Raw genomic sequence first — 27,840 nt, 5'->3', positions numbered from 1 at the left:
GATGGCAAGGCATTAGGCTGGAAATGGAGAGATCTTGAATTCTAGTTCAACCTTAGGTCCAAAGCCCCTGGGTGACCTTGGGCTAGTCACTTTCTTTCAGGTCTAGGAAGCAAACAATGGCAAATCACTTCTAAAAAATCTGCAAGCACTTGTCCAGGCAGCCTCCAAGAATCAGACACAATTAAATGAAAGAAAGAAAAACACATAGAGTCCTTGATTTAAAACCACAATTGGGATCAAAATTTAAAGGTGGTTATTAAGTGACTCAGTTTGTGATTTTACATGCCTTTTTTCCTCCAATGGTTGTAAAGTGAATAACTGCAGTTTAGTGAATCACTTGGTTGTTAAATGAATCCGGCTTCCTCCATTGACCTGGCTTGTTGGAATCCAGCTGAGAAGGTTGCAAATGGCACCACCTGACTCCAGGATGCTGCAACTATTACAAATACATGCTGGTTGCCAAGCATCTGGATTTGGTCATGTGACCTTGGGGGTGTTGTAAAATTTTTCAGTGCCATTGTAACTTTGAATGGTTGCTAAATAAATGATTGTAAGTCAAGGACTACATGTACTGTCCTTTATCTCAAATACAATGTAGAAAGCATTCAAGGCTGTTTTCATATTCAAAGCATAATGTTATTATTTTCAACCATTGCTTTTAAAGAATATAAACAAACCCAGGAGCTATGACAGGTATGCCATGTTAGAAGTCCACCCCCCCCAATCTGTCAGCATACAAATGCATAGATGCTATCATTTAAGCATACCCAGGAATTTGTAAAGGAGCATACATTGAAAATAGGGTTTTATTTTTACAAATCGTTTTATAGCTCTAATATATGTTTTTATATCAGTTTCTAAATAAGAATGATAAATAGTATGCTGTATTGTAGTTTTATAGCAGCGGTCACCAACCAGTGGGCCGCACCCCACTGGTGGGCCGTGAGAAAATTTTGGTGGGCCGCAGAGAAATCTCACCCTCAGAGCACCCCCACAAAGCAATTAATCCAGGCTGCGCAGAAACACAAGGCTGCGCGGCCCACATGGCCCGTGGGAACCCTCCCTGCCTACTCACTCCTTACCCGGCAAACTGCTAAATTGCTATTTTTCCATTTTCCGACCATCATCTGTTCTGCTGTGCTGGGAGATTTAGATTAGCTAGGAAGCAGAAAATGGTTGGATTTCTTGCTTTCTAGCTAGTCTTTAGATCTTCGGCTCAGCACAGCCGAACCTCCCTTAGGACTGAAGGTTTGCTTTTTGCAAGCAAATACAGTGCAGACTCACGGCAAGCAAATGTGAGAGACTGAGCTACCTGATGGCAGATAGATAGATCACTGAATGATTCTGTGAGCAACTCAATCTGCCTGCTTTGCCTGATTTTGGGTAAAAGTTGCTCTTTTTTAAAAATAAAAAATTCAATATTTACATGCATGGTGTGTTGTGAGTTAATTTTGTGAGTTTGCTTGCAAGAAAATTTTATGTGACAGACTGAGCTAGCCAATGACAGATAGATAGATCTCTGAATGAATCTGTGATTCTGTGAGCAACTCAATGTGCCTGCCCTGCTTTGCCTGATTTTGGGTAAAAGTTGCTCTTTTTTAATAAAATATTCAATATTTATATAAATATTTATAATATTCACATACAAGCCATGCCCAGCCAGCCATGTGATTGACAAGCCACATCCACAAATTAGGCCACACCCACAGAACCGGTTAGTGGTCCTGGAATCTAAAATTATGAGTTTGGTGGTCCCTGAGGTCCAAAAGGTTGGCGACCCATTTTATAGAACTAATATAAGCAATGAAAATTATTGTAGAAGGAGATACATCCCAGTAGATCTTAGTCTAAAATCAGAAGAAGCCTGATGATGATACACTCCTGCTATCTCACAAAAAATAAGGCAGAATAAATGCCAGTCAGATTGCTTGTTATAAATCATTATATGGAGAGGTAGATGTTTCACAAATGATCATTTAAGCTGTCCATATAACTAAGATACTGTCTTTATATATTCACATAGTTATAGAATATTTAAATATTATTTCAACTGACACTCTTTCTAATATACATTCAAAATCAATCTCTAAAACTGTGGTTAATATATTTAGCCTTATCTGTCTTCAGTTAAATACAAATGGCTCTGGAAATTGCAGGCTTGCTGTTGCTATAGCTTCAAACACAATTGATATTTCTTATTTTCTCCTTTTCTCTTGAAGAACCTTTTGTAATTTTAATCTTTTCAGCCAAGACACGAAATATGCCAGAATTCTTGCTTCTAACACTTGCATAATATGATAGTGATGTCTACAAATTTATGTATTTTTTTCTTGCTTCAGTACAAGTCTTGCACCAAAGAATTTGAATATTGTATTTTTCTAGCCCATGGAACATTATGTAGTTTTACTTTTACGACTTGTGTTATTATTATTTTGTATTTTATTTATTATTATGTTTGGTAGCACAGTTAGCCAATTGTTTATACTTGATTTGGACTTTTGAATTGACAGATGTAGTCTTTCCCCACAGACATGAGATAGGGTTATTGTTTGATGGTATTAAAGATATAGAAATCTCACAGGCTCTAACATGCTCCAAGCAAAGCTTCCTTTTGCAAATAATTGATTTTGGTTTTGTCAATACTTGACGGTGTTTAACATGCTCCAGATGTTTTGGGGTTGCATCCAGGACACCAATATTATTAGTCTTACCTTTGGTTTCTTTTGCCACAGTTGTTCTACTTCCATTTCCAGGTATTTGTATTTTGTGATTTTTCTTCAGTTCTTTCTTTTCTATCCTACTCTCTCCAGGTATTGCTACATACTCTATCCAGACTTTTTTTGTCCTTCTTATCAACAATTGTAAAATCTGGGATGTTATGTGGAAGGTGCTTACCTGATTGAATTTTAAAATGCCAGAGCAATTTAGCATCTTCATTTTCTATTATTTTATAGTCCCACCAGTTCTTCCACTGCACCATTGCTGCTACTTTTCATGCTATTGTTTATAGTCAGTCTGTACAATCTTCATGCAGACGCTAACTAGGTGATCCATTGTTTTTTTTTCAGCCTTTTTTCAGAGGTGTTTTTTTTCTGTTGCTGCCCTCTCAATTCTGACTGTATGCATTTGTTCACAAGGCTTGATCTTGTGCAGCCAGAAATAGCCCCTCTGTTTCTTTCTGCAATTTTTCTGCTCTTGCCTGTTATTACTATTTTTTAATGCTATTTTTTTTAGTGTTCTGGCCATGTAATACTTTGTCTTCCCATGTCTCTTTTCTGTCTTTCATTTGGCCACTTTGGTCTCTCCAATATGCAATAAACCTTCATGGTATACTGGCTGCAGTGCATCTTCAGCACTGTCCTTCAGATATTCTTCCAATGTTCCTTTTTCTTCTTCAAATCTCTGGTGCACTTTTCAACATTCTATACCCATCTATTTCCTTGATAAGCAGAGTCTGACAACATTGCTACATGGATAAAAGGCAGGATCCATTGTCATTATTTTTCTGGTATTTCTATGCAAGGCTTTTAATTCTGCTTGAGTCCTGTTCACTCTTTCAGTTGAGTATCAGATGGCTGGAATAGCCCAGGTTTTGATTGCCGTGATGGATATTTACTCCACTGAGTTTGGACTTTTAAGTCTTCTTCAGTCTCATAATGTATTAATGTCTAGCCTTATTCTTCACTTCAGCGTTCTTGATGTTGTCAGCATGATGGATGCCCAGGTATTTGTAGGGAACAACTTCACCCAGACTTTTGATGTTATTTCAATAGGGCATCTTGATTCCCTCAGTTGTCACTATTTTATCCCCCGCCCTTCCCGTGGCACATTTAAGCAGTTGAAACTCCATTGTTGTATATATGGGCAGTGTTTAGCAGCAATTCTACTTCAGATTCTATTTTCCATACAGTTTCAGATCATCCATGCTAAGATGATGGGATAGGCTAGCAGATGTTTCTGATGTTTGATAGCCATGGCCTGAATTATTTAGTATTGTGGAAAAAGGAACAAGTTCAATGACAAATAGCAGTAGCGATGGTGAATCTCCTTGCAAATTTCTTAATTGGACATTTTTTTCTTTAGTTTGTCTTCTTTCATCTGTTCCAGCTTGCTTGCTTCTACTCTTAGCCTGTTATTATTTTCCAACCTGATCTTCTATTTTGGTGACACACTGTTTGGCTTTTTTTTCATCTTTGTTGATTAGGTATTCGGGTATTCAGTTATAAGTACAGCTGTGCTGTACCTTAGTTGGTTTATTTCTTGCAATGCTTATATTTGATATAACACTATTGGCATATTTTAATGCCTGTGCTAGCTGTTTCTTTGGGACAAGCTTCAATGCAGGCAACCTTATTCTGTTGTTTTCATGTTGTTCTAAATACTCAGTTACTCTTTGTTTCAATTCTTCTACTTCTTTAGCTAGAGCACTTTATTCTTTCTGAGGGTTCCTGGCCCTGGAATGAAAACATTTCAATAGCTGTGCTGGCCTCCTCTACTGCCAATTTCCCTTAGTTTGCCTCTAAAGTCTGAGTTACTTCTGGCAAGGCTTTGATTTCTTTGCCCTGGGTAGGCTTGCAATTCTGCTTCTGTGAATACTTTATTTCATATTATAAATCAACACTGATCTGCTGTCCTGTTTTGTTAATTCTGGTTTTGGATGTTTTTTTCAGAATTGGTGCCTTCATTTCAAACATCCTCTTGGCCTTGATATGTAATAATAGATCATTATTTCCTTGTTTTCTAGCTCTGTATATTTATGACAGATAAACATCTTTTCTTCCAGTAATTCTGTGGCTGCTGGCTATTCAGCAAAGAAGTCCTGAACTTTGTAGCCCATTTTTCACCAGATATCTTGGAACTCCAACAAATAGTGTAGTCCTTGTTGACCCGGATGATGACTGAGCAGGTATGGGTTTCTAAAATGTATATCTCATCATATTTTTATGGCAGACTCACTCTTTGACTCATTGGATGAGACCTATTCAGAAAGGTTGAACCTCTGGCATATCTTTTATTATCCTCAGGATACACAAGCCCCATAATCCCATCATGATAGTGTCTTACTGAGGGTTATTATTATGATTCATAGTACAATCAGCCAGATGTTTCAGACTGGATATTATTGATATTAAACATAGTATTACTATAGTAGTTTCATTAGCTTGTTTCTTTGTTAAAAATAAGTAAACTTAATATACCTTATTTTTACTTGCTTAGGATTGCTTTCAAAAAGCTATTTGGTGCAATCAAATGTAGCATTTTATGTAGTTACTAAATAGTTATTGAATAAATATGTTTAGAAATGAATAAGATTTTTGCAATCCATAATTGGATTCAAGGCAATGTGGCAGCTTATTGTTGAACAAGGACTAATAATTCTGTCCTCTCCATGACCAGAGCCTACACTAGACTCAAAACATTTGAGCGTCAGTCAACAATCTTGGTTTAATGGGGTACTTTTGCTTCTCAAGTGGATTATGGAGGAAATACTTTATTTGGCCATAAAGAAAGTAGTTGACTAAATTGATCTCATCCAATTTCTTCAAGCTCACATATTTGTTTTATGCATAAAATTGCTACTGGATATTTACTCTAAACCAGAGGCTATGTCCTTTTGTAGTATATAAAAGATTAGGGCATGTAACTTGGGATATGCAGTGAAGTTGGAAAGATTCAGCAGGTTTTTATCTGAAGTGGACTAAATTAATTCTGACTCTCCTGAGAGGTCAGACCCATACTGTAACACGTGTGCAAGTGTTGTGGTCCATTTTTCCCCAAGCTCTCCAGATAAAAGAGATGGGAATGACTGAAATCATATCCAATTACACTGGTTTGGAAAAGAGATGATGAGCATCAGATATGAGGCACAGACATCTGCAAGAAGGAGCAGGGGGACAAAAGGCAAATGTGCATTGTGTCATGGAGAACCAAAAGGCAGCTGTTCTGTACTTGCATTGTGACATTACACGCTAATTCATTAGCTTATGTTTTCCTTGGTGTTTTGTTTTAGTTTTGTGTGTACCCAGATTCCACTGGAGTTGGGCAGATAATAAATTTCAATAAGTAAGTAAATAAATAAATAAGTTGTGTTGTCACAACATGCTTCATTTTCATGGAACCTCCAATTTATGTCAGTGGCCATGAAAACACAAATCTTCCACCATTCAATGTTAAATGTTAAATCTTCCACCATTCAATGTTTTTATTAAGCTTTTCTCACACAAGCAACAATGGTAAAAGAATTGATGAAGACTGTGGGGCCTGGGAAAATATAGCTTTTTTTTTGTCAGCTCCTGTCCAGCTGACATTTTCTAGTTCCAATTGATCAGGAATATACATATTCATTCTACCTAAATCTCTGCAGCATTTTTAGAGGTTGGAACAAGTTATCAGGCTCAGCTCAGTGGAGCTAGCTTGCAAATTAAAAAAGTGTTGAATATCTATCTTCAGAGTTTAAGCTCAAGATATGAGTTGAATGCCAACTCAAACTGGAAAGCCTCTGAATGCTCTTTTCCAAGTTGATAAATTGGGATCTGGAAAAAGTATGCCTCTCTATGTGTATGTATGTAAAGAGAATGTGGCAGGAAAAAAAATAGGACAGTTGCTAAATAATGTTGACTTAAAAAAAAAAAGAATGAAAATCAGATTCAAGATGCTGGACATCAGGAATCTGGTTCCTGACAATTTTGCTGCCCCTTTTGTTCAAAACTATTCCTGTACTTTATTCTACTGGATGAGGAAGGAGTGGAACAAGCAGGCTATAATGGAAAAATAGCTCTAGAGAACAATATTTAATTATACTCTGCTTGTCTTTTGCACCTTAGTAGAACTCTCAAAGTTGCTTTTCATTAAACAATGAATACTATGTGAAATTACCTGTGGTAGTACCTACCAATGATTAGATCATTGGCTTTCTATCTAGGTGGCAGTAACTGGTCAATCTTCCTTGATTTGTTCATCTGAAAATATTAAAAATGATTTTTCTTAAGTTCTATTTTTATAGACTAGAACAATTGGCAGTTATTCCATACAAATATTAAACATTTTCTCCTTAAGAATACTATTGTAATATACTGTTACAACTTATGCAATAAATATAATTATGGACACTTTGTAATTACTTAAAACATCTTTTAACTGTTGTTGAAAACAAAAAGTCAGGCTACATAAAATCAGTTTGGGAATATTGGTATGGAATCCCTCTCTTCATTCACTATAATATAATGAACTCAAAGTCACCCAGAAGAAAGTTTCTGTGGGTAGCTGAGAACAAACTTGAATACAGGTCACTCAGTTCCTATTCCAACAATGATTTAACATTCTCTCTCTCTCTCTCCCTCTCTCCCCCTGCCTCCCTCCCTCCCTCCCCCCTCTCTCTCCCCTGTGGGGAAAAAGAAAGGGATTGCACCTATACTCCCACCTGAAGAAAAAGTGGGATATAAATCTCAAATAATTCAGGATGTCCCAAATATCTTACTGTAATTTTAAATGTTAGTGGCTTAAAACTGCACTAAGACTATTGAAACGTTCTATACCAGCGGTCACCAACTGGTGGGCCGCGAGAAAATTTTGGTGGGCTGCAGAGAAATCTCATCCCCAGAGCACCCTTCCCCAAGCAATTAATCCAGGCTGTGCAGAAACACAAAGCTGCGCAGCCCACATGGCCCGCGGAACCCTTCCCACCCACTCATTCCTTACCTGGCAAACTTGCCTGCTAAATTGCTATGTTTCCAACCATCAGCTGTTCTGCTGTGCTGGGAGATTTAGATTAGCTAGGAAGCAGGAAATCCTTGGATTTCTTGCTTTCTAGCTAGTCTTCAGATCTTTGGCTCTGCTTTTAAGCACAGCCGAACCTAACTTAGGACTGAAGGTTCTATTATTCAGTTCAGACTCATGGCAAGCAAATTTTATGTGACAGAGCTAGCCAATGGCAGATAGATAGATCACTGAATGATTCCATGAGCAACTCAATCTGCCTGCCTGCTTTGCCTGATTTGGGGTAAAAGTTGCTCTTTTTAATAAAAAATTCAATATTTATATAAATATTTATAATATTTACATACAAGCCATGCCCAGCCAGTCACATGACCACCAAGCCATACCCAAAAATTAGGCCACGGCCAGAGAACCGATTAGTGGTCCCTGGGATTTAAAATTATGAGTTTGATGGTCCCTGAGGTCCAAAAGGTTGGCGACCCCTGCTCTATACTATATGTGATTGTAGGTATTGATTATATATGTCACCAAGGAATTGTAGTGTTAGTTTCTCATTCAAAACCAATTGCTAGACAATTGCTAGATAATTAAAACAGTTTCTTAGTCAGAGCTGAAGAAGCTTCTAGGATGACAAGCAAAACGTCTTGAAAATCAAAGTCCAGTTGCCTTTTGAAAGGCACCTTTGGGGCAACCTTGACCTGGATGACTGAGAATTTCCAGACGTAATTAAAACAACTTAAATGATTTTAAATGTGTTTTTTAAAAAGTGTAGAAAATGAATGACTTTTGTGTTATATGTTGGCCCATTCAGTCTTTGTTGTCCTGAAGAGTTATCCCTGAATGCATATGATATCCCAAAAGCTAACAATAAAATTATTTATGAAGGTTTGAAGTCATAGGATGTTAACAAATCACTAGGAGATTTACTAGCTCTTATATATGGTGTGAAATTAAAATGGAGGCTTCCTCAGAACCATCTGTTGAGTTTTGCTCTTATAATTCATGTTAATGCAATGCAATTCTATACATGCTTCCTCAAAGTAATTTGTCCTGAGTTGAATGAGAATGAACATACATACATACATGCATACATACATACCCTTAATAGAATTAAGGGTACATCCTAATATAAGTAAAGCTATGCATAATCAGGAGCAAGGTACCTATTGCATAATCAGAATACATACTTAATTATATATGGAAGCTATGGATATGGAGTAAATATCAATTCCTCTGAGAGAATGAACTAAATTGAAACTAAAGCCAAAGACAAGTGTTTACTAAGGTTTATTTAAAAAAAAAACAATAACAAAAGCAATAACAAAATCAAAAATTCATTAATCTTTTTGAATCAAGAAATATTGATCTCATACACCAATGTTACAAATTGCTCCAATGTAGAATTACACTGATTTGAAAGCATTATGCCTTGAACTACACACAGATTACTTAAGAATTCAGAATATAAAAAGTTTAGTTTTTTCTTTTAATTTGTTTTGGTAATATAAAATACAGCAAAAAAATTTTTTAAAAATACTGTCCACTGATTTAACAAGGCAGCTGTTTCAATCAACTTGTATTTAACAATAATAAAGCAGGCAATGGGATTCTAATTGCATCTACTTAGAATAAAATTTTATTGGCTTAAATAAAAGTTAATTCCAAGGAAATATGCTATGAGTTGCAGCTTTAAAGACATTACAAACCTGGATTATTGTACTATGAAACTGCAGTTTCTTGGATTATAAAAATCTGTCCAAATAGCTGAACAACTACAAAAATACCTTGATTTTAAGATTATAATAACATTATTATCTGCAATTATTTTTTAATCAATTCTGAACATAACGGTTTCAATTCAAGTTAAATATTTATTGCATAATTATTTGAAATAGGTGCTTGGACCTCATGTGATTGCTTCTGGATGAGTCTGAATAAAAGATGTGATTGCTTTATGAATCTGACTCTAAAGCAGCAGCATTTTTTTCAGGCTCATGAAAAAGCTTGAAAAAATACGCTGTCTTTTAACAAATAGCAGAGATGCTATGCTTGTACTCATGAAAGGTCCAAGCACTTCTTCTGAATCATACTTGTAATATGTACAATCTTAATCAGATATAATAAATCATGGTGTAAGTTCTTTAAAAAGAACTTATTTGAGCAAAATATGTCACCAATATAATGTCTTAAGAGTGTACCAGTTACCAAAACATTTCAGCTTGCAGCCTAACATATCCACTAAGGCTTTAACAAGAGGTAGGGTGAGGTTCTAAGTAAGTATATATAATGAAAATATTCTCAGTTGAATGTTTGATACAGAGAACTGAATAAAAACAAAAAACAAGCAGCGAATGTGTTTAGCATTATATTCTCTCTGGAATCTGTTAAAATGAATTATGTATGTGAACATGCTGGAAAAACAAGACAAAACTGTAGCAGATGATCAACTTTAGGGCTGTTGTAGAATAGAATTTCAGGAAACTGAATCCAAGTCAGAAATTCAATTACTTAATGAAAATGATCTTGTTTCACTCTTTGGCTTCTGTTGACCCATTAGGAGTGCCCTTATCATGTGAATCTTTTGATCATTTGGTAGACTGTTGCAGTAGTTACAGAAGTGAAAAATCTGCCATTGATTAATGCTATTCTATTCTGGGATTTTAATTTCCAAAGAAATATTAATAATTGAAATATATATTTCCTGAAGGTATATTTTACAAACCAGTACAATCAGAAATATGACAATAGGTCAAACCTCTAAAATAATATAGCTGTATGTTAAACTTATTAAATGTTTCCAATATTATCACCTCTAAAATGATTTTTAAAATCCTGAATTTAACTCTGTTGATTTTAACATGTTTTTTTCAGAGAAAAATGAGAGGAAAATGCTAATCAATAGAAATGTATGACATTTTCATTAGTCTGTACAATCACCTCGAAACTTTGGTCACTGATATTGAATTTGCATTGTTGCAACATCACAGCTTTGATTAGTTTGCATGGATTATAGTAACTTTCATGAACTGGACTAATCACTTAAAAAAATCTTATCCCCATTTCATCCTTCTTACTGTATCATGATCTTTTTAATATCTTAAATGTCATCACAATGTCATATCATGCAACACAGTATAATACAAACATTTTGTGGAATATAAATTTCAGTTAAGATATCACAAAAATTTATCCCTTCCTAAAACCTACTCTTAGCTAATGTCAGACTACAATTCTCAGAATCCTGGATCACAATCATCTCCAAATTGGGACAGAAATCTAATATTGCGAATATATCAGGGAGGTACAGCTAGGGAAAGCTGCAGGGGCTACATCAGCTATGTCAAACCTATGGCCTAAAAGTCAGAGCTGTGCAACCTAAGTCTGGGGCATCCCCAAATCCCATTTCTCCAAGTTTCCACCAAAGTATAATTTGGGCAAAAAGGGGAATTATTAAATATATGTCTATTCTTTATATCAAAATTATTTTTACTTTAATTTGAATCAATTTTTGGTTCTGCTCTCACACAATTTGGACAACGCAGTTCCCAGTACACTGCAGAAAGCCCATTGCTGCACCTCCCTACCTCCGCCCACCCCCGAAAAAAGAAAAATATTTTTGTCTTGCCATAGACAATGAAGCATTCCCTAATTGAACAAGCATTAATATTTGTATCTCAGTGGTATTAAATCAAAGGTGTAAAATGCAGTATTTTTTAAATGTATGCCACCACTAGCTTAGCTAGTGATAAACCAAACCTAAGGGCTTGGCACAGACAGATATGGACAATATTATATCCAGGATCTTTCTTGATAATTTTATTTTGTCATCTGCCTCAGTGTCAGTGGCTGAAAGAAAGAGAGAGGGGGGAAGGGAGAGAGAGGGAGAAAGCAGATGATGTCATTTGCTTCAGTGTTAGCGACTGAAAAAGCATGACAACCGAACACGATTTAAGAAAAAGCCTGGTCTCAAGGTATCCAAATAAAACGATTTTTCACTGCGAGGTTTATAGTTATTGTTTCGAGTCAGAGTTAGAAAGGGCTATTGAGGAAAAAACGGGGAGAGGGAGGCATCTCTAAGAGAACTATACTTTGTTTACAACAAAGGCTTGAAAGTCAGGACTGGGTGGGTTTCAAAGACACAATCTGGCACTCTTCTCAAAAGACAGCACCGAAAACCTATTTGTTGATCCTTCGCTCCCGTTCAGGGAGGCTTTTTTTTGTCGTCCCCCACCCCCAACCCAAGGCAGCAAAGCAACAGCGCCCGGGATGGCTCCTGCTGCACCCTCTGTATTTATATGCCTGTCTGTCTGCCCACCGTCCTGCAGAGTCCCACCGGTGCCGGAAGCTCAAGGGAACCCCGCACGCGAGACGCCAAGAGGCGGCGAGATCGTCCGACAGGATTTGCCCAAGGCTGAGCAGTCCGCAGCGGCCCCGAGCCAAGCCGGTCCAGGCGAACGGTGGAAGCAGAGAACCGCTCGGCATGTTTCGGAAAAGGCGTAAATGTGCGCGAGGCGAGGCTCGCGCGGCGGCGCGCTCGCGCGGTCGGGGAAACCCTCCTTCCCCCAGCCGAGAAGGCTGCCGGCTCCCCCGCCCCGCCCTCTCACTGCACCGCCAGGGCTTCCCCGCGCCAATGCACAGCCTGGCGGGAGTTACTGCGGCTCGCCCGGCTCCCGCCCCAGCTGGTGGTGCCGGGGCCGCCGCCGCTTTCTAGCAAAGGTTACTCGCACAGAACACCTCGCCTGGGAAGGGCTGGCTGGCTGGTTAGCCGGGAATAATCCTCCCTGCCCCCTCCCTCCTCTCCCCCCGCAGCCGAAAGAGCGTTTTCCCGTTCCGTCGCTTGGGAGGGAGGAGGAACGCGAGCACCGCCTTTCGGGCTGGCATTCCGGGATTTCCCTTTGTTGAGAGTCGGGAATCCTCCTTCCTCAGCGGTCTTTCCCTGCCGCAGTCCTCAGAGCTCTCCCTCCGGATCGGTCTTCTAGTTTACAATCTGCTTAGGCTGGAAGAAGCGGTTTGACAACTGGATTCTTCTCGCTCACTATCTTTTCTGCTTTTTCATGCTGGGGCATCCCTGGGCTTTCCCAGCAAAATTGCAGCGTAGAAGCTCTGAAAACTGCCAGCCGAAGATCCAAACGCCACACACGTCCTTTTGTTTCCTTTGAGGTTAACCCCTCCCGTCGCAACACAGGGAAGACCTGTCCTCCCCCTGTCGTCCCCCCCCCCGCTCCCCAAACGGTTCGCCCTTTGGCTTCCTCAGCCAAAAGGGGACCCCGATTCGGGAGCCATTTACAAACATTGTGGAATCCTTCCACGAAAGTTTCTGCAAAGGTTTTTATACGCCATATAAAATCCCTGCAGATCTCCCTCCTTTGTTCTTCACCCTCCCCCCACCCCCGCTAAAAAAAAAAAGCAAAAAAGCACAATATTTAACCTTTTCCGGGGTAGGGGTGGGGGACGAAGAGAACAAATGGGGCAGACCACCATCTCCTGGTGCGGGATATCCTAGCGAAATATAATAAACAACCAAGCTATCATTTAAGGGCTGAAGCCCCGGTTCAACAGTCTCTGGAGGAATCCAGACAGAGAGGAGAAGAGGAATCACCCTTACCTGTCTGAGCAGTTCTTGCATCAACAGCGGGTGCTACTGGTGATAGTTCCCCTCCTCCCTCCCGGACTGTCACTGGGGTGGGGGTGGGGGTGTCTGGTGGTGGCAAGAGGAATTCCCCCTGGCAGGGAGGAATCCCCCCCCTGTAGGAGGCAAGAGAAGGCGGGAGAAGAAACCCCCCCCCACTTTGATAGTTGTCACTAGCACCAGCAACAGCAAACGCCACTCCTGGGATTTTCTTGGCTCCCCTCCCCGCGCGGTGTTCTTCTCACGCTGCAGTTTTTTCGCCCCTTTCCAGGTGACGTGATGCCCGTTGTTTTGGTTCGCCCGACCAATCGGACTCGTCGCCTGGATTCTACGGGAGCCGGGATGGGCCCGTCGTGGCGGCAACAGGACTCCCCTCTGCCGACCATAACGCATTGCGCAGGGTACACCGCCGCCTGGTCTTCCTGCAGCTTTAACAGCTCTGACATGGAAACCCCATTGCAGTTCCAGTCGAGGTTCTGCTCAGAGCAGCAGCAGCAGCAGCAGCAGCGCCCACACCCGCATCACCACCAGCAGCAACACCACCACCACCACCAGCAGCAGCAGCAGCAGCAGCAGCACAGCGAAGAGAGGCAGCCAAAGCAGCAGTCCAGCCCGTGCTTCCAGTGCAACAGCTGCGCTTATTACGGGGCTGCGGCTGCCACGGGCGATCACCTGCCGCTGCTCCTCCGCACTTCGTCGCCTCTGTCGGTCGCCTTCCGGACTCGCTCCTCGCCTCTCTCTTGCTCCGCAGCTTCTTCCCGCCAGGGCAGCCAGCTCAACGTGAGCGAGCTGACCCCTTCCAGCCATGCCAGTTCGTTCAGACAGCCGCACCACTATTCCCAGCCCTACCAGCACCACCACTCCCACTCTCACCCGTGCCAGAGCGTGCACCACCAGCAGCCGCCGCCCCAACCCGCGGGCAGCCCCAACAGCAGCACCGGCAGTGGCAACCACCACTACCAACTTCAAGAGGAGCAGCAGCAGCGCCGCGAGAGCAACCCTTTCACGGAAATAGCCATGAGCAGCTGCAGGTACAACGGCGGCGTCATGCGTCCTCTCAGCAACCTGAGCTCGTCCCGTAGGAACCTCCACGAGCTGGACTCCGAAGCTCAGCCGCTGCAGCCCCAGCCGCCGCCGCCGCCGCCGCCGCACTCCAGCCCCACCGCCTCAGCTGCCGCCGCCGGCCCCGAAATCGTGGTGTCCAAGCCCGAGCACAACAACTCCAACAACTTAGCGCTCTACGGATCTGGCGGCGGCAGCGGCGGCAGCCAGACCAACAGCGGCGGCAAAACCAGCAAGAAGAAGAACCAGAACATCGGCTACAAGTTGGGACATCGCCGCGCGCTCTTTGAGAAGCGGAAGCGGCTGAGCGATTACGCGCTGATCTTCGGCATGTTCGGGATCGTGGTGATGGTGATCGAAACCGAACTGTCTTGGGGCGCTTACACCAAGGTAGAGAGGCTCTCCGCCCCCCACGATCAACCGCCTTGTACCTTCTCGCCTTTCGTGTATTGTATTTCTTGCATCATATTTCTAAAAGCATCTTTCCCCCTTCCTTCCCCTTCCTTCCCCTTCCCTCTCTTTCCCTTTCCTTTGTTTTGCAGCTTTTCGCGTTATCCCTGGATATTTTATCCCTTCTATTTTATCCTTCACTTGCTTTAAGTACTTCCCCATCTTCAGACTTTGATCCTGAATGCTTGACTGAAGCCCCAGGAAGATTGTTGACTATTAACAAACCCTTTCCCAGATGTAGATTCTTAATAACTATGGCCTTAAGGGGTTCCTGAGTCTGCATTCTAGGGAATCTGGAATGGGGGCTTTCCGAGCATAAGAGCTGTCCATGATAGTGCTTCAGTTGTCAACTTTTCCTTATGAAAATCAACTTTTCTGGATTGCTTTGATGAGTGTCTGTTTTAAGTTTTCTCCCCCTGCAAATATGTAGAATGCCAACTCAGGCATGTTTTTTTTTTTTTTTTTTTTTTGAGCAAATGGTGTGATGCATTACATTGTTCAAAGAGTAACTCAGGAACTTGATTTGTACGACCAATAGACATTGCCTTTGGAATACTTTCTCTAATATCTGCTTTGAATCATTTTTCGTCTTCCATACAAATACTAGGGATGCTTTGCCACTACATTTGGCACACAGACATTAGCAGATTGTAGCTTCTCAACAGAGTAGCAACAGCTGAGTATTAAACATTTCTTTGCTGCCAATGTTGCAAAGCTGGAAAAGACATTGGATAGTTCATTGATAACATTAATAACCTTGAGAAAGTTAGCTTTTTTAAAATGAGGGGCTTTGGAGTCTTTACATTTTTTATGAAGCTATAATTTGTGTAAAGCAAAGTGTCTTGAGTTGAACTCAACTTCCTGGATATGTCCAAGTAGTTTTCTTGGCAACATTATGGAAGAGTTTTGTCACAGACTTCTGCAGTATTTTCAACTCCTCAGTCTAATTTAGAGCCATGGTGTTTTCTGGTAATCTTCCCTTTGACTCTGAAATTCTTAGCCTTTTGCTGTCAAAAAGAATTGCCAGCTTTGTAGCATATGAGAATCATTTGTTGAGGGTGGAAGAAATTAGCAACTCTTGCTCCCTATTACTTTGTCATCCTTAAGTATTAATCTGTGGTCATGTAATATTTTTTTTTACAAAAAGAGTACTACCTGGCCAGTGAACTAAATCTTTTTTTAACCAGATACCCATTATTTTTCTCTGAGATCTTCCAAACAAGGGACAAAAAAAAAATCAACATATAAAATATATTTTTTTTCTTGCAGGAGTCGCTATATTCATTAGCCCTCAAATGCCTTATTAGTCTCTCTACAATCATTCTGCTTGGTCTGATTATTGTATACCATGCAAGGGAAATTCAGGTATGTACCACTTATGAATCTGTATTTTTCAAGGACATCTCATAGAAACTCAGCAGTCTGCATTAATGCATTTTTTTCACTGCCTTGGAGATGGTGTTTTGTTACTTATAAAACCTGAATATAGAAATCTGCGTGTTCTATCTGTATTTATCTGCCTTTGCAGTTAATGTATTAATGTAAAAGTGAGAGACATAATGCCTGCTATTTTACAATAAGTATATATTTGTTAATCCATTCTGGATCACATGACTATGAAGTCTCCAGTCACCTCTAAATATTAATCCTTGGTGCTGCTGTGTTAAACATCTCATGTACAAAGGCTGGGTAGCTTTTAATAATGAAAAGATTATAAAAATATAGAGCAAGAAACTCTAAATTCTATCCGTAAATGCTGCAAGATTTGCAATAACCACAGTAGTCTTAGAATTCAAAGTGCATTTTGGTTAAAAGATAGCTGATTAGATCTGATTTTTGAAGAAAGATTTTAATCTGATTCATTTCAAGATTAAAAAGGCATAGCTCTTTTTCCTCTTAAAGTAATTTCAGCCATGGTCATGACCCCCATAAAGGAGGAACAGCATAAAAGGTACCTTCTGTAACCTAATACAGCATTGAATAAAATGATACCATTTTTTCCCATGAACAGAAAATGTTTTCATTGGTGGAGGTAAATATTAGTATGTAGTGAGCAGTCACTGTAAGTCTGCTAAGATATGCTCAGACTGAGCCATACATTATGAAGGTGTCCAAGGTCATATGATCTGATGGACTTAATTTGGATTAAAGCATTGATATAAAATGCATTTACAGGTTACAAAGTCATTAACCACCACACCTTTCTGATTAACTGATTATGTAGGAAAAAGCTACCAGTTTTTAATAATTTTTAGATAGTCCTTGCCTGTCCTAAAGGAAATAAGTGATAAAGGCTTCTCTATTATTGCCTAGTAAACTTAATGGATAATAACTTGTAGTCTTACTCGAGAGAGTCTTTAGTTTTATACATTTGAAGAGATATTAAATAAACTATGACAACTTTTCCTTCATCAGCACTGGAATGCTGCCACTTTTACCTTTTTATTTGCAAATGGGATATTAATAAATATTTAAAAGTTTTGTAAACGGTCTTTTTAACACAGTTTCTTATGTAGTTGTTTAGCAGTTATTATTGCTATATATCTTTGGGCCATACTAAATTTTAAAATATACACCTTCTGCTTCATTTTTTCAACACATGTTTTAGGTAGGATTAGTCAGTCCTTTGTGTGAAATCTTTACCATTTTCTAATTAATGAACTTCATTTATTCACATAAATATTAATAACAAAATTGATGCACTCAAACAAAGCTAAATGTAGCAATTTTCCAAAAGAAAATTCACTCTCCTTAATAAGACAAATCTCATGGACAGATAAGGTTTCTGCTTTGACTCACATAAGTGCTGTGATGGATTATATTATTTTAATTCATATATTATTTTAAAATTTCATGTTAGTTTTTCTCTAATGATTTAAATGCCCTTGAAGCAAATTTAATTCACATGATACAATTTAGCAAAAGCATAAAAAAGCTTTTTCTAATTTTACTACAAGGAATTATTCAGTTATAAAGTTAGTAACATACATTGTATTCAGAAATGTCACAGTACCAAATAATGACTGTCTTGGGAGTGACACTTAAATCAGAGGTTATTTTAGTTTCAAAAAGTGCCATATGAAATCATTCAGTGCAAACTGTTTCCTTGAGCCTTCCAGTAACATGGTCCCTAGAGATCTTAATGATAGAAAGTTCAAACATTTGCATAGTGTTATTTTTTTTAAGAATTGGCCTGGAGCATTTTAAAATCAACATAAAAGTGTTTGTATAGGATATAAAACTACACCCTGAACAAACTCATCTAGGTTTCATGACTATACTTTGGAAATACAATGAACAGTTTCATTATCTCTGTCTCTTATAATAATGGTGAACTTCATACTTTTTACTGTTATGTTGAACAATAGAAAAATTTAAACACACACACACACACACACACACACACACACACAGCCCACCATAAAACAAGGATTACTATACCAAACTTTACTAGAAAAAAAATAAATGATCCTGCATGAATTTAAATGAATTCCAATAGGTTTTTTTTTAACCTCAGTTTGTATTGAAAGATAGTACACCCAACAATCTACTTTGTTCAGCACTGTGGACAGCTCTAAGTAGCATAAAAGGGTTTTTAAAGACATTTATGTACCTGTTGTGTGTGTGTGTGTGTGTATCTATTCATAAGTTATTCATAGTGTTCTGGAAAACCTGAACTTATATTTATGCTGAATAGTTTCATTTCTTATTGGTATATTTATATAGCATAGCATATATTTATATTTAATTGCTGTTTTTGTGAATAAATGTGAGAAATAAGTTAATGAAAAGAAAGAAAAATGTATTTCACCTTTCTATAGAAAATATTCAAAGGTGAGGACATCTCATCTGGAAACTTTTGTTTTTGGAGTTTAGAGCATTTCTCAAGTTAATAAAATTAGTATATATGCTCTAAATCTAACTTTTCTGTTCCAAAAAATAGACATACGATGTTTCATTTGGCAGAGGAATTTTTTTTCCTAAATAACATTCCCTTCAAAATGTTGATCAAAACTTTAAAGTATTTGGAATGACAAATAATCGCAGTTATAATATCTCATATTATTTTAGCATTTGAAAAAAATTATAATAATTCTTCTTCTTGATGAAGAATAATGACCTTTTTATTTTAGCGGTGGTGTAATAAGACTGCCAACAGAGGAGAATATATGTTTTCTTTCTGTAAGAATTTTAAACAACAAAATGTTAACATCTTATTGGTGCTTTTTTAAAAATTGAAATTGTCAAAATACTCCATTTTCAGAGTCCTTAATGTCAACTACAATGTCATTTGATTCTCTGTTATATTACAGAATATGAACCATTAGTCTAAATCGCTTATATTTCAATTCCAAGAAAATGTAGACAGAGTAATGGGGTGGAAATAATTTTCTGGACCTAAAAATATATAAATAGTGCCCCCCTGATGCAATGATGTTTTTCTAAAGCAACCTTCTTTAGTCTGGTGTTCTCTAGATATTTTGAAATTGTGTGATATATCAGAAGAGTATCTTATGGAAGTCTGTTGTAGTATCTCTAAAAACTTGCTTTTAAAATGAATACATTTGAATGAAAGTTTTGAAATATAAGAATTTATGTGTAAAATTAGTATCAGCTTGGTTGTAAGCATTGACACTGATATGCAGTCAACTTAAAACATGGAAATGAGCCATGTGCATATATACAATAATAGTTCCGCACATAGTTTCAGACTAGTCCTATAATAAATGTCCAAAAACAAACAGAAATTGACAGAAATATGTTATATGTATTATTCAGAAATATTTATTGAATCCCTTGTCCTATTAAATAGATTCTTCAATTTAATATGACAATAGAAATCATTGCAATACTTAATCATAGGGTTTAACAATATTTGAGTCAATTTTCATTTTGGAATATAAGTTTGAGACTTCTGAAACTAAGAAGATCAAATACACCTCCTTCATATGGGCTAGTTCAGCGCCCCCCAACATTTTTGAGCACCAGGGACCAGTTCCTTGGAGAGAGGTTTTCTTGCAGACCAGAGGGGGATGTGCCTTTGTGTGCTCCTGCATGCCATGGATGGAACTTCACTTGTTTGTGCAGCTCGGTTTCTGGCATTCTGTGGCCCAGTGCTGGTCCATGGACCAGGGGTTGGGGATCTCTGGGCTAGTTGAAACATGAATATTCTCAAAATTTGTAATTTATGATGCTACTGATAATTAAAATAATTTATCTTTTATATATTTGGCCAAAGGCCAAAATAAATATTTATTCTAAGAAGAAATATAGATGGTATTTTATTTCAAGTAAATTAAATTTTAATTTAATTTAAATTAAATGTAAAGACATTTAGATGATATCTAATAGACGATCTGGATGGAAGAGTGCACTTTTCACATCCTCTCTTCCACTCTTTACATGGTTAATTGTAGTATTGTTTAGGACTACCTGCAGTGATTGGGTATTTGGGCCACTGTTCTGCAGTACTTCTTGTCTTTCTTCACTAGGCAATTCTAATCAGTTGTTATGGGGAAGGACAGGTAATCCTTGTGGCCATTCCGGCCACAGCTGCAATGGATAGTCCTTTTCATTTACTGTTTAACATTTACATGGAGAGAAGCTGTTTGTATGAGCCCTTCAAGGTAGACCAAACTTGAACATAAAAGTTATGAATAGTAAAACTCTTTATTATAGAGATACAGTAACAAATCTTTCAAATTGGAATGTGCCTCCCTGCTTTGTAAAGAAAACTAGGGAGGGACAAGTCTGAGTGGTGTTCCCTAAATCCATTCCTGTTTTGGACTTAGTTTTGTCTTATCTGACTATTTCCTTGGTTGTGGTTCTTCCTCCTGTTATTCTCACAGACTGTTACATCTAACAGTTTAGGTGTAGTATCATCAGCTGCTCTGGCTAGACTGGAGATGCTGTGAAGGTCCTTTACTAGTGTCTTGAGAGTATAAGGATCTAGATGAGAACAATAACGCTGGAGATAAACTTAGTGTGAGTGTTGATACATTGGTCTTCTCCTGTTTATCAATTACTTTTTGATGGAAAAACAACATCTCTGAAAGAATGGGTCTTGACTTGAAGTCCTTTCTGGACTCGGCATTCTTACTAAACTGTCCACTGGAGTCTGTGATCAGGGAGGTATGCCCAACTGACTGATGTGCCAGTTATAACCTTACCTGAGGAGATGAGGCTACATCCCCTTGTCATTAAAGAAAAGGATTACTGCGGTGCACTCTACATTGCGTAGCCTTTAAAGACGACTTGGAAAGTACAAGATTGCACTGGCCTAAGTTTTGACTGGCATTCACTATCAGCAACATAAGACATTTGTTCTTACACTGGCTTCTTATTGGTTTCTGGGTAGAATTTAAAGTGCTGGTTTTAACCTATAAAATCCCTGCATAGCTTGAAGCAAACACATTCTGCATCAAGATTATATCAAGAGAAACTGATTTTCTGTTGAAATGATGACCTTCTGGAATAATCTCCCCCATTGATGTCAGGCTTGCCTTTTCTCTGTGAACATTCAGGAAACAACTAAAGAAGGAGCTCTGCCATATGGCATTTTCCTAGGGAATGGGCATCCTGAGATTCTTTTGCATGTTTTAAATGTTTTATTTTTAAATATACTATGGGTGTTTTAATGCTGCATTTGTTTGATCTCTGTTACCATGGATGTTTTATTGTTCCCTATTGTGGATGTTTATATTTTGCTCTAAACCATTGTGAATCAGTTTATTGAAGGTGGTAATACAGGTTTAGGAAACAAGCAAGAAAGACACAGAAGCCTTTCTTACAACATATTTTGTACTGAATAATACAATTATCAAGGCACAAAGGATGTTTAATGTAATTATTAATCTTCAAAAGAAATCAATTTTCATATGAAGCTACCTATAGTACGTGCTTTTATAATTGGTTTATTCTAAATTAGTAAAATAAGTCAACTAAAAATAAAAAAATCAATCAAAATTTTTCAATAACAATAACACATGACTTCATTTTGCAGATTTTTTATCATTGTCCTTTGTATTAAATTTCACAGGTAAAAATATTCACATATTTAAAAATATAGTTTTAACTATACTGATCTCTGAAATTACATTTTTGTGAACTTTATGTGTATGTATATGTGCATACATGAAATTAGAGTTGATTCCTGCTCCTTTTGCAATCTGCTAAACTTCTCCGAGCTACGTTGGACTCTTGGGAGCACTTAAGAGTAATGAGTGAAATGGAAATTAGAGAGTGAACAAGGGTGTGGAAAAAAATTGACAACTATTATCATTCTAGTGCAGCTTTCTAAACAGTTCTTCTGTTGGCTTGAAGAGAAAACCCAGCTATGTACTGTTATTCCTAGTCAGCTAGAAGAAACAGCTCTAGAACCATTTAGAAAGATATTGGAATATACACAGTTAGTGGTGGAGCAGCAAAGTACATGACAAAACACAGAGGCTTCAAAATGATGGCACGTGCATCTCAATGTCATTATACAATAATTATACAATTATGCAGTGCTGTGATGATGCTGGATGTCAGCACATAAGTCATTATTATTTCTTCTTCATCTTATAAATGAGAGATTTATTTACACACACACAAAAACCAAAGAGGGAAAACAAAAACTATTTTCAATAGAATTGAATTTTGAGCAAATTAAATTGGTTAAATATAGTTAATAAGAGTATGCAAACTTTTAAAAAATTAGAAGACAGTGGTTTGGACTTCATTGTACTCAGTACTTTTCTTCTACTCATTAAAATCTTTTTCAGATCTGTCTGTTTTAGGAGTTGATTTATTTAAGTCAATATGCCTCTTAAAACAGTCCTAGCTTTATTTAGGCTTTCACAAAAAGTTGAAAAGAATAGCCTGCTTTAATAAATAGCAAATAGCATATTGTCTTAAAATATAATATGTTAATCTACAGTGGATTTAATCATTTTCATTCTTCCATAACAATACTATTTGCTACTAACTTTTGAAAAGGTTTGGGAGGCAAATCCAATTTTTTTAGATTTGTTGCTGACAATGGATCGCTAGTTATTCAATCATATTGTCCAGTTTCCTGCTCTTTTTTCTGTAGTCAATTACAGTGTACTGATCTTGCACTTCACATGTTTCCTGATTTAGGTGTGTGGGTGTGGGTGTGTGGGTGCTCTAGGAGCTTTGGGATTAGGTCTGTGACATACTGTGATAGATGTGAATTTTTAAAAAATGTGTATTGGTATGACTATTGATTTGATTTGATTTATACTTCAACTATTTGCTCTGGTGAACACCATAGGACTACAAATATAAATCATAATGAAAAAGTTCCGACACATTCTTGCCTTGATTTCAGTAAATAAATGATTTCATATATTCGTTGTACCAAAACTGGACTCAGTAAAACATAATGCGGAAAAGGACTTGTTTCATGATTCCCTTTAAAAGTGTAAATGGAAATACTCTTAATACCTCAATTTTTCCTTATCTGGAATTAACTGTGACATAACAGTATAGATGATTTTATTATCTTTAAGTGTCTAATTTTAGTAATCTTCCTTTTTATTTTCTGTTTTTTATTTTGTTTGTGGTAATAGGTTGTTTTACCATTTTTATATTATACGGGTATAAATATTGTTCATTAATACCTGGGGAATTGAAAATTAAAGTTCTGTGAATTGAGACTGTGAAAAGAGACTATGTTCTGCAAATAAGAATGAAACAACAGCTTATTTTTATTTATAAACCTATATGCATAAGCCTGATTAATATTCTAATCTGAATAGATAGAATCAAAAACATTAATAATTATATATTTTATCTTGATCATGAATATTCCGAATTGTGCCCCAGATTTGTATGTAAACTCCGTAGGGTGTTGTATACTTTAACATCTCCATTACGGCTACAATTTGGGAAGAAAAAGACTGTTTTGAGAAAATATACTTGGCCTCCATGCTTATTATATCGAGACAGTATGTATAGCAACAAACATATACTCATCTGCATATTATAATTAACTATTACAGTGCATTGTTATTACAATGCTGTGTTGTAATTTAAAAAAGAAATCCTTGACTTAAAATTATGATAGGAAATGAATAGTTAATCATATAATTCAGACCCATCATAAGGACTAATCCACACATAATGCCAAATCTTAATATATCTGATTTTGGTTTTACACATTCTGTAATCTCAGACATTATGTTTCTGTAAATGAAACCCTGGCTTATCAGCATGCAAGAATGGTGAACAGGCAATGAAGTTAGGAACAGAAATTAAAAAAACATGCTGATTTTAAACTAAGGTTATGGTATTGATGGTGATATAGCATTGTTCCCAATAATCTACCTTTTAAACTACACTGTAAATATATATATATATTGTTGCAGATAAAAAAAATAGGGAGGGGGGAACTAAAATATATCAAGAATAGAATTTCTAAAAGATTGCACAGTAAAGTACAATTGTTTAAATGCGTTTTTATAATTCAGATGTGAATACCTTTATTAGATCATGATTACACAGGATGTGATATGATTACACAGGAATAACAGAACCATTCTAAACACTCCTAGAATATTCATTGTTGACAGGAAAAATCAGTAGATACGTGGAAAGGGGTAAACGTTTTTGTTACTTCTTCTTAAACCATTGGATTAATGTGGAGTAATACCTTTGTTTTCTGTTTCCCACTAAACAGCTGACTTCATAAATTAACATTTGTTAATTCATTCAGCTACATTGTTTATTTTCTGATCAGGAGAGTCTTATCTTGAACTGAATTATACTTGAATTGCTTGTTACCTAAATGTTTAATGAATTATTAGAATGACATAGCATGACTGTTATTTGCTATTTATATATACATAATATAATTTAAATATATATTTAAACATATAGCCAAACAACTCCCATAACTCCTGATTATTTTTATTAAGAATCGAAACAGATTGTCTTTCTCTATAATCTCTGTATAATCTATATAATCTGTATAAACTTCTAAATCCAGACATTCTAAATTGCCTGCAGCAATTTTTATTTTTTAAAGTTTCTTCTTAACAACTATTAGATTTTAAAATGAAAAATATTTTCTTATTTCAATGAAATGTAAAATATCACTCTTTGTTAAGACAGAAATCTTTTTATCACAGAATTTAATTTGATAATAAAGAGCATTTAAATTTGAATATGCCTATCCAATTTATCTAAATAATAGTTTATTTTCTAATAGTATATAAATTTATATATATTTTATTAATTTTTATTTATTATGCCATCATTTATTTTCTAATAGTATATAAATTTATATATATATTATTATTTTTTATTTTTTATGCCATCATGATCCATATTTGATTTTGATATTGTAATATATTATACGCCTTAAAAAGTTCTTTCCTGAACAGTTAAGCCATCTTTATTTCAATTTTATAATTATTTTAGACCAAGTAGAGGCCAGTGGTACAGGAAGTGCGTTGCTATTGGAGACTGACGTTCAAACACCAAGTTCATATTTGTTTGTGTTTTTTTTCCTGCTGCACAGGAAAAATCTGAGCTAGTTACATGTCTGAATAGGCCAAACAATATGAATGTGGGATTGTTGTAATGATTGGTTTTCAATTGTAACAAAATTGTAGAATAATAAATGTGATAGTTTTACCACTCGGGGTCTCATCTGCTCTCAATTTAAATGCAGTTCTAGGGTTGATAACCTCACTCAATAATTGTATATCCTATAGATGTTTATCAAATGAAATAGATTTATACTTCAAAAATTTACACTGAAAAAACTACACTGAAAGCACCAGATAATATGGCTACCAGGTTTTATTTCTGTTTTTATTTGTTTTATTTATTTTTTTACTTATTTATTTATATCCCAACTTTATTATTTTTACAAACAACTCACAGAGGCAAACATATCCAACATCTTCCATCTCCATTTTTCTTACAACAATAACTCTGTCAGGTGGATTGGGAAGATAAAACAAAGTGTATTTAATTATTTTTCATAAGAAAAGTTAAGTATTATGATAAGACTATTTTCACTGAATTTGGTTGGTTGTTCCTGAAATACACCTAACCTTTTCAGAAGATATCCTGCATGTGAATTTGTTACTTAAGAGTAATATTGCTGAGTTGTTGTTTTTAAACATTTTTATTTATTTGCCACATCACCAGTACAATAATAGATTGATCTGTTTTCCCCATGTGAATAAATTCAAATCAATGCTTGACATTTTTGAAGTAAGGGTTTAAAATCTTTAGGAATGCCAAGCTTAATTATTACTTTTAAAAGTATATTCTTCACTCCATTATTTGTTTACCTGAGAACCATAATGAGTTAATGGGGATATTTCTAGATGTGTTTAAGTATGCACTGATAATTCCTATTCTTACTTGCATAGAAATAAAGAGACATAAAAAGTTGCTTTTTAAAAATAGTTTAATTTTTCACTTCAATGTATTTATCAAAATGAATTTGTAAAAAAAACCAGATTATACCTTTAATAATTATGTATTACTCTGGGTGCTTTAATTATCACCATTGAGAAAAAAGGAGCAAGAAAGCAGAATTATTTCTTAGTCCAGGGGCTAACATACATATTGGTGACAAGCCTAATAGCAGCTTTGACAGCTTTAAGATGTGTGGACTTCAACTCCCAGAATTATCCAGCCAGCATATGGTATGGGGAATTCTGGGAATTGAAGTCCATACCACATGTCTTAAAATAGGCAAGGTTGAGAAACACTGCTTTAGAGAGGAAGTATTATTGAGAATACACTTTTTCATATTTGTTAAAGCTACTATTTTTCTAATACTGAACTTCTGCATATCTTTTCCAGTTATTTATGGTGGACAATGGAGCAGATGATTGGAGAATAGCCATGACTTATGAGCGCATTTTTTTCATCTGCTTGGAAATTTTGGTATGTGCTATTCATCCTATCCCTGGCAATTACACTTTTACATGGACAGCTCGTCTTGCCTTCTCCTATACCCCATCTATAACAATAGCTGATGTGGATATAATTTTATCCATACCTATGTTTCTGAGACTTTATCTTATTGCCAGAGTTATGCTTTTGCATAGCAAACTTTTCACTGATGCCTCATCCAGAAGCATTGGAGCACTAAACAAAATCAACTTCAATACACGTTTTGTTATGAAAACCTTAATGACAATATGCCCAGGAACTGTACTCTTGGTTTTTAGTATCTCCTTATGGATAATTGCTGCATGGACTGTCAGAGCTTGTGAAAGGTAAGCTGCCATAAAGCATACTTTATGATTGGTTCAGTGATATTTTGTATATATTTTGCTATCACCACTGCTTATTAATTTGGGTATTTCCTTCTATGAATGTTAATTATTTTTTGGTTTATGACTTTTTGGTTCCTTATAGTTTTAATTCTTATATTTAAGCATTTGAAAGAGAAGATTAAATTGTAATTTCCTTTTGCTATAGGATCATTTACTGAATGTAATTTATTTCACTTCCAGTTGAACTAGTATTTAATTCTTCAGAATCTAGATACATTTTATTACAATTTAACCCGAGGGCAACATTATACAAGTGGAATGCAGCTCAAACAGGAAGAAGCCCTTGAGTTGTCCTCTTCCTACTAGATTTAGGGAACATATAAAGCATTGTGCTGAGAAAAGCTTGCTGATTTTATTAATATGTTTTTATATATTATGAACATGATGCAGTTATTAATATATTAAATCATGGAGAAATCTAGTGGAGAAATGTTATGGGTGAATTACAGCTTTTGAAATAAATAAACATCTCCAACAGAGGTCTCTCCAACAGAGGTCTCCAAACTTGGCAATTTTAAGAATTGTGGACTTCAACTTCCAGAATTTCTTCTCCAATCATGTTAGCACAGGAATTCTGAGAGTTGAAGTCCACAAGTTTTAAACTTGCCAAGTTTGAAGACCCTTGCTGTACAATAATAGAACAGGATAGAATGTTCAAGGAACAAATCTTCC

At 36.7% G+C, this 27,840-nt stretch overlaps 1 protein-coding gene and 1 long non-coding RNA gene across 3 annotated transcripts in view; one reads left to right on the top strand and one right to left on the bottom strand.

The window, feature by feature from the left end:
• LOC148132512 (uncharacterized) overlaps positions 1-13,608 on the bottom strand; it is a 204,997-nt gene extending 191,389 nt beyond the window's left edge. Inside the window, exon 1 of the long non-coding RNA XR_015748118.1 lies at positions 13,322-13,608. This is a non-coding gene — a long non-coding RNA (uncharacterized LOC148132512). The remainder of the gene's footprint in view (positions 1-13,321) is intronic.
• A 16-nt stretch (positions 13,609-13,624) lies between these two features.
• The window catches only part of KCNN2 (potassium calcium-activated channel subfamily N member 2), a 72,280-nt gene continuing 58,064 nt past the window's right edge, over positions 13,625-27,840 (top strand). Inside the window, exons 1-3 of one of the 2 annotated variants that reach the window (XM_026671389.2) lie at positions 13,625-14,797; positions 16,127-16,222; positions 26,690-27,108. In XM_026671389.2, coding sequence (XP_026527174.1) covers positions 13,625-14,797; positions 16,127-16,222; positions 26,690-27,108 — 1,688 coding nt within the window. The remainder of the gene's footprint in view (positions 14,798-16,126; positions 16,223-26,689; positions 27,109-27,840) is intronic. The other variant, XM_087958045.1, reaches the window with a different exon arrangement.

This window comes from Notechis scutatus, chromosome 2 (genome assembly GCF_049901735.1).
Source record: "Notechis scutatus isolate UNSWTSFEM ecotype Mainland chromosome 2, rNotScu1.2, whole genome shotgun sequence".
NCBI lineage: Eukaryota > Metazoa > Chordata > Lepidosauria > Squamata > Elapidae > Notechis > Notechis scutatus.
Note: the sequence above shows the minus strand (reverse complement) of the source record. Positions and strands in the feature narration are given on the sequence as shown.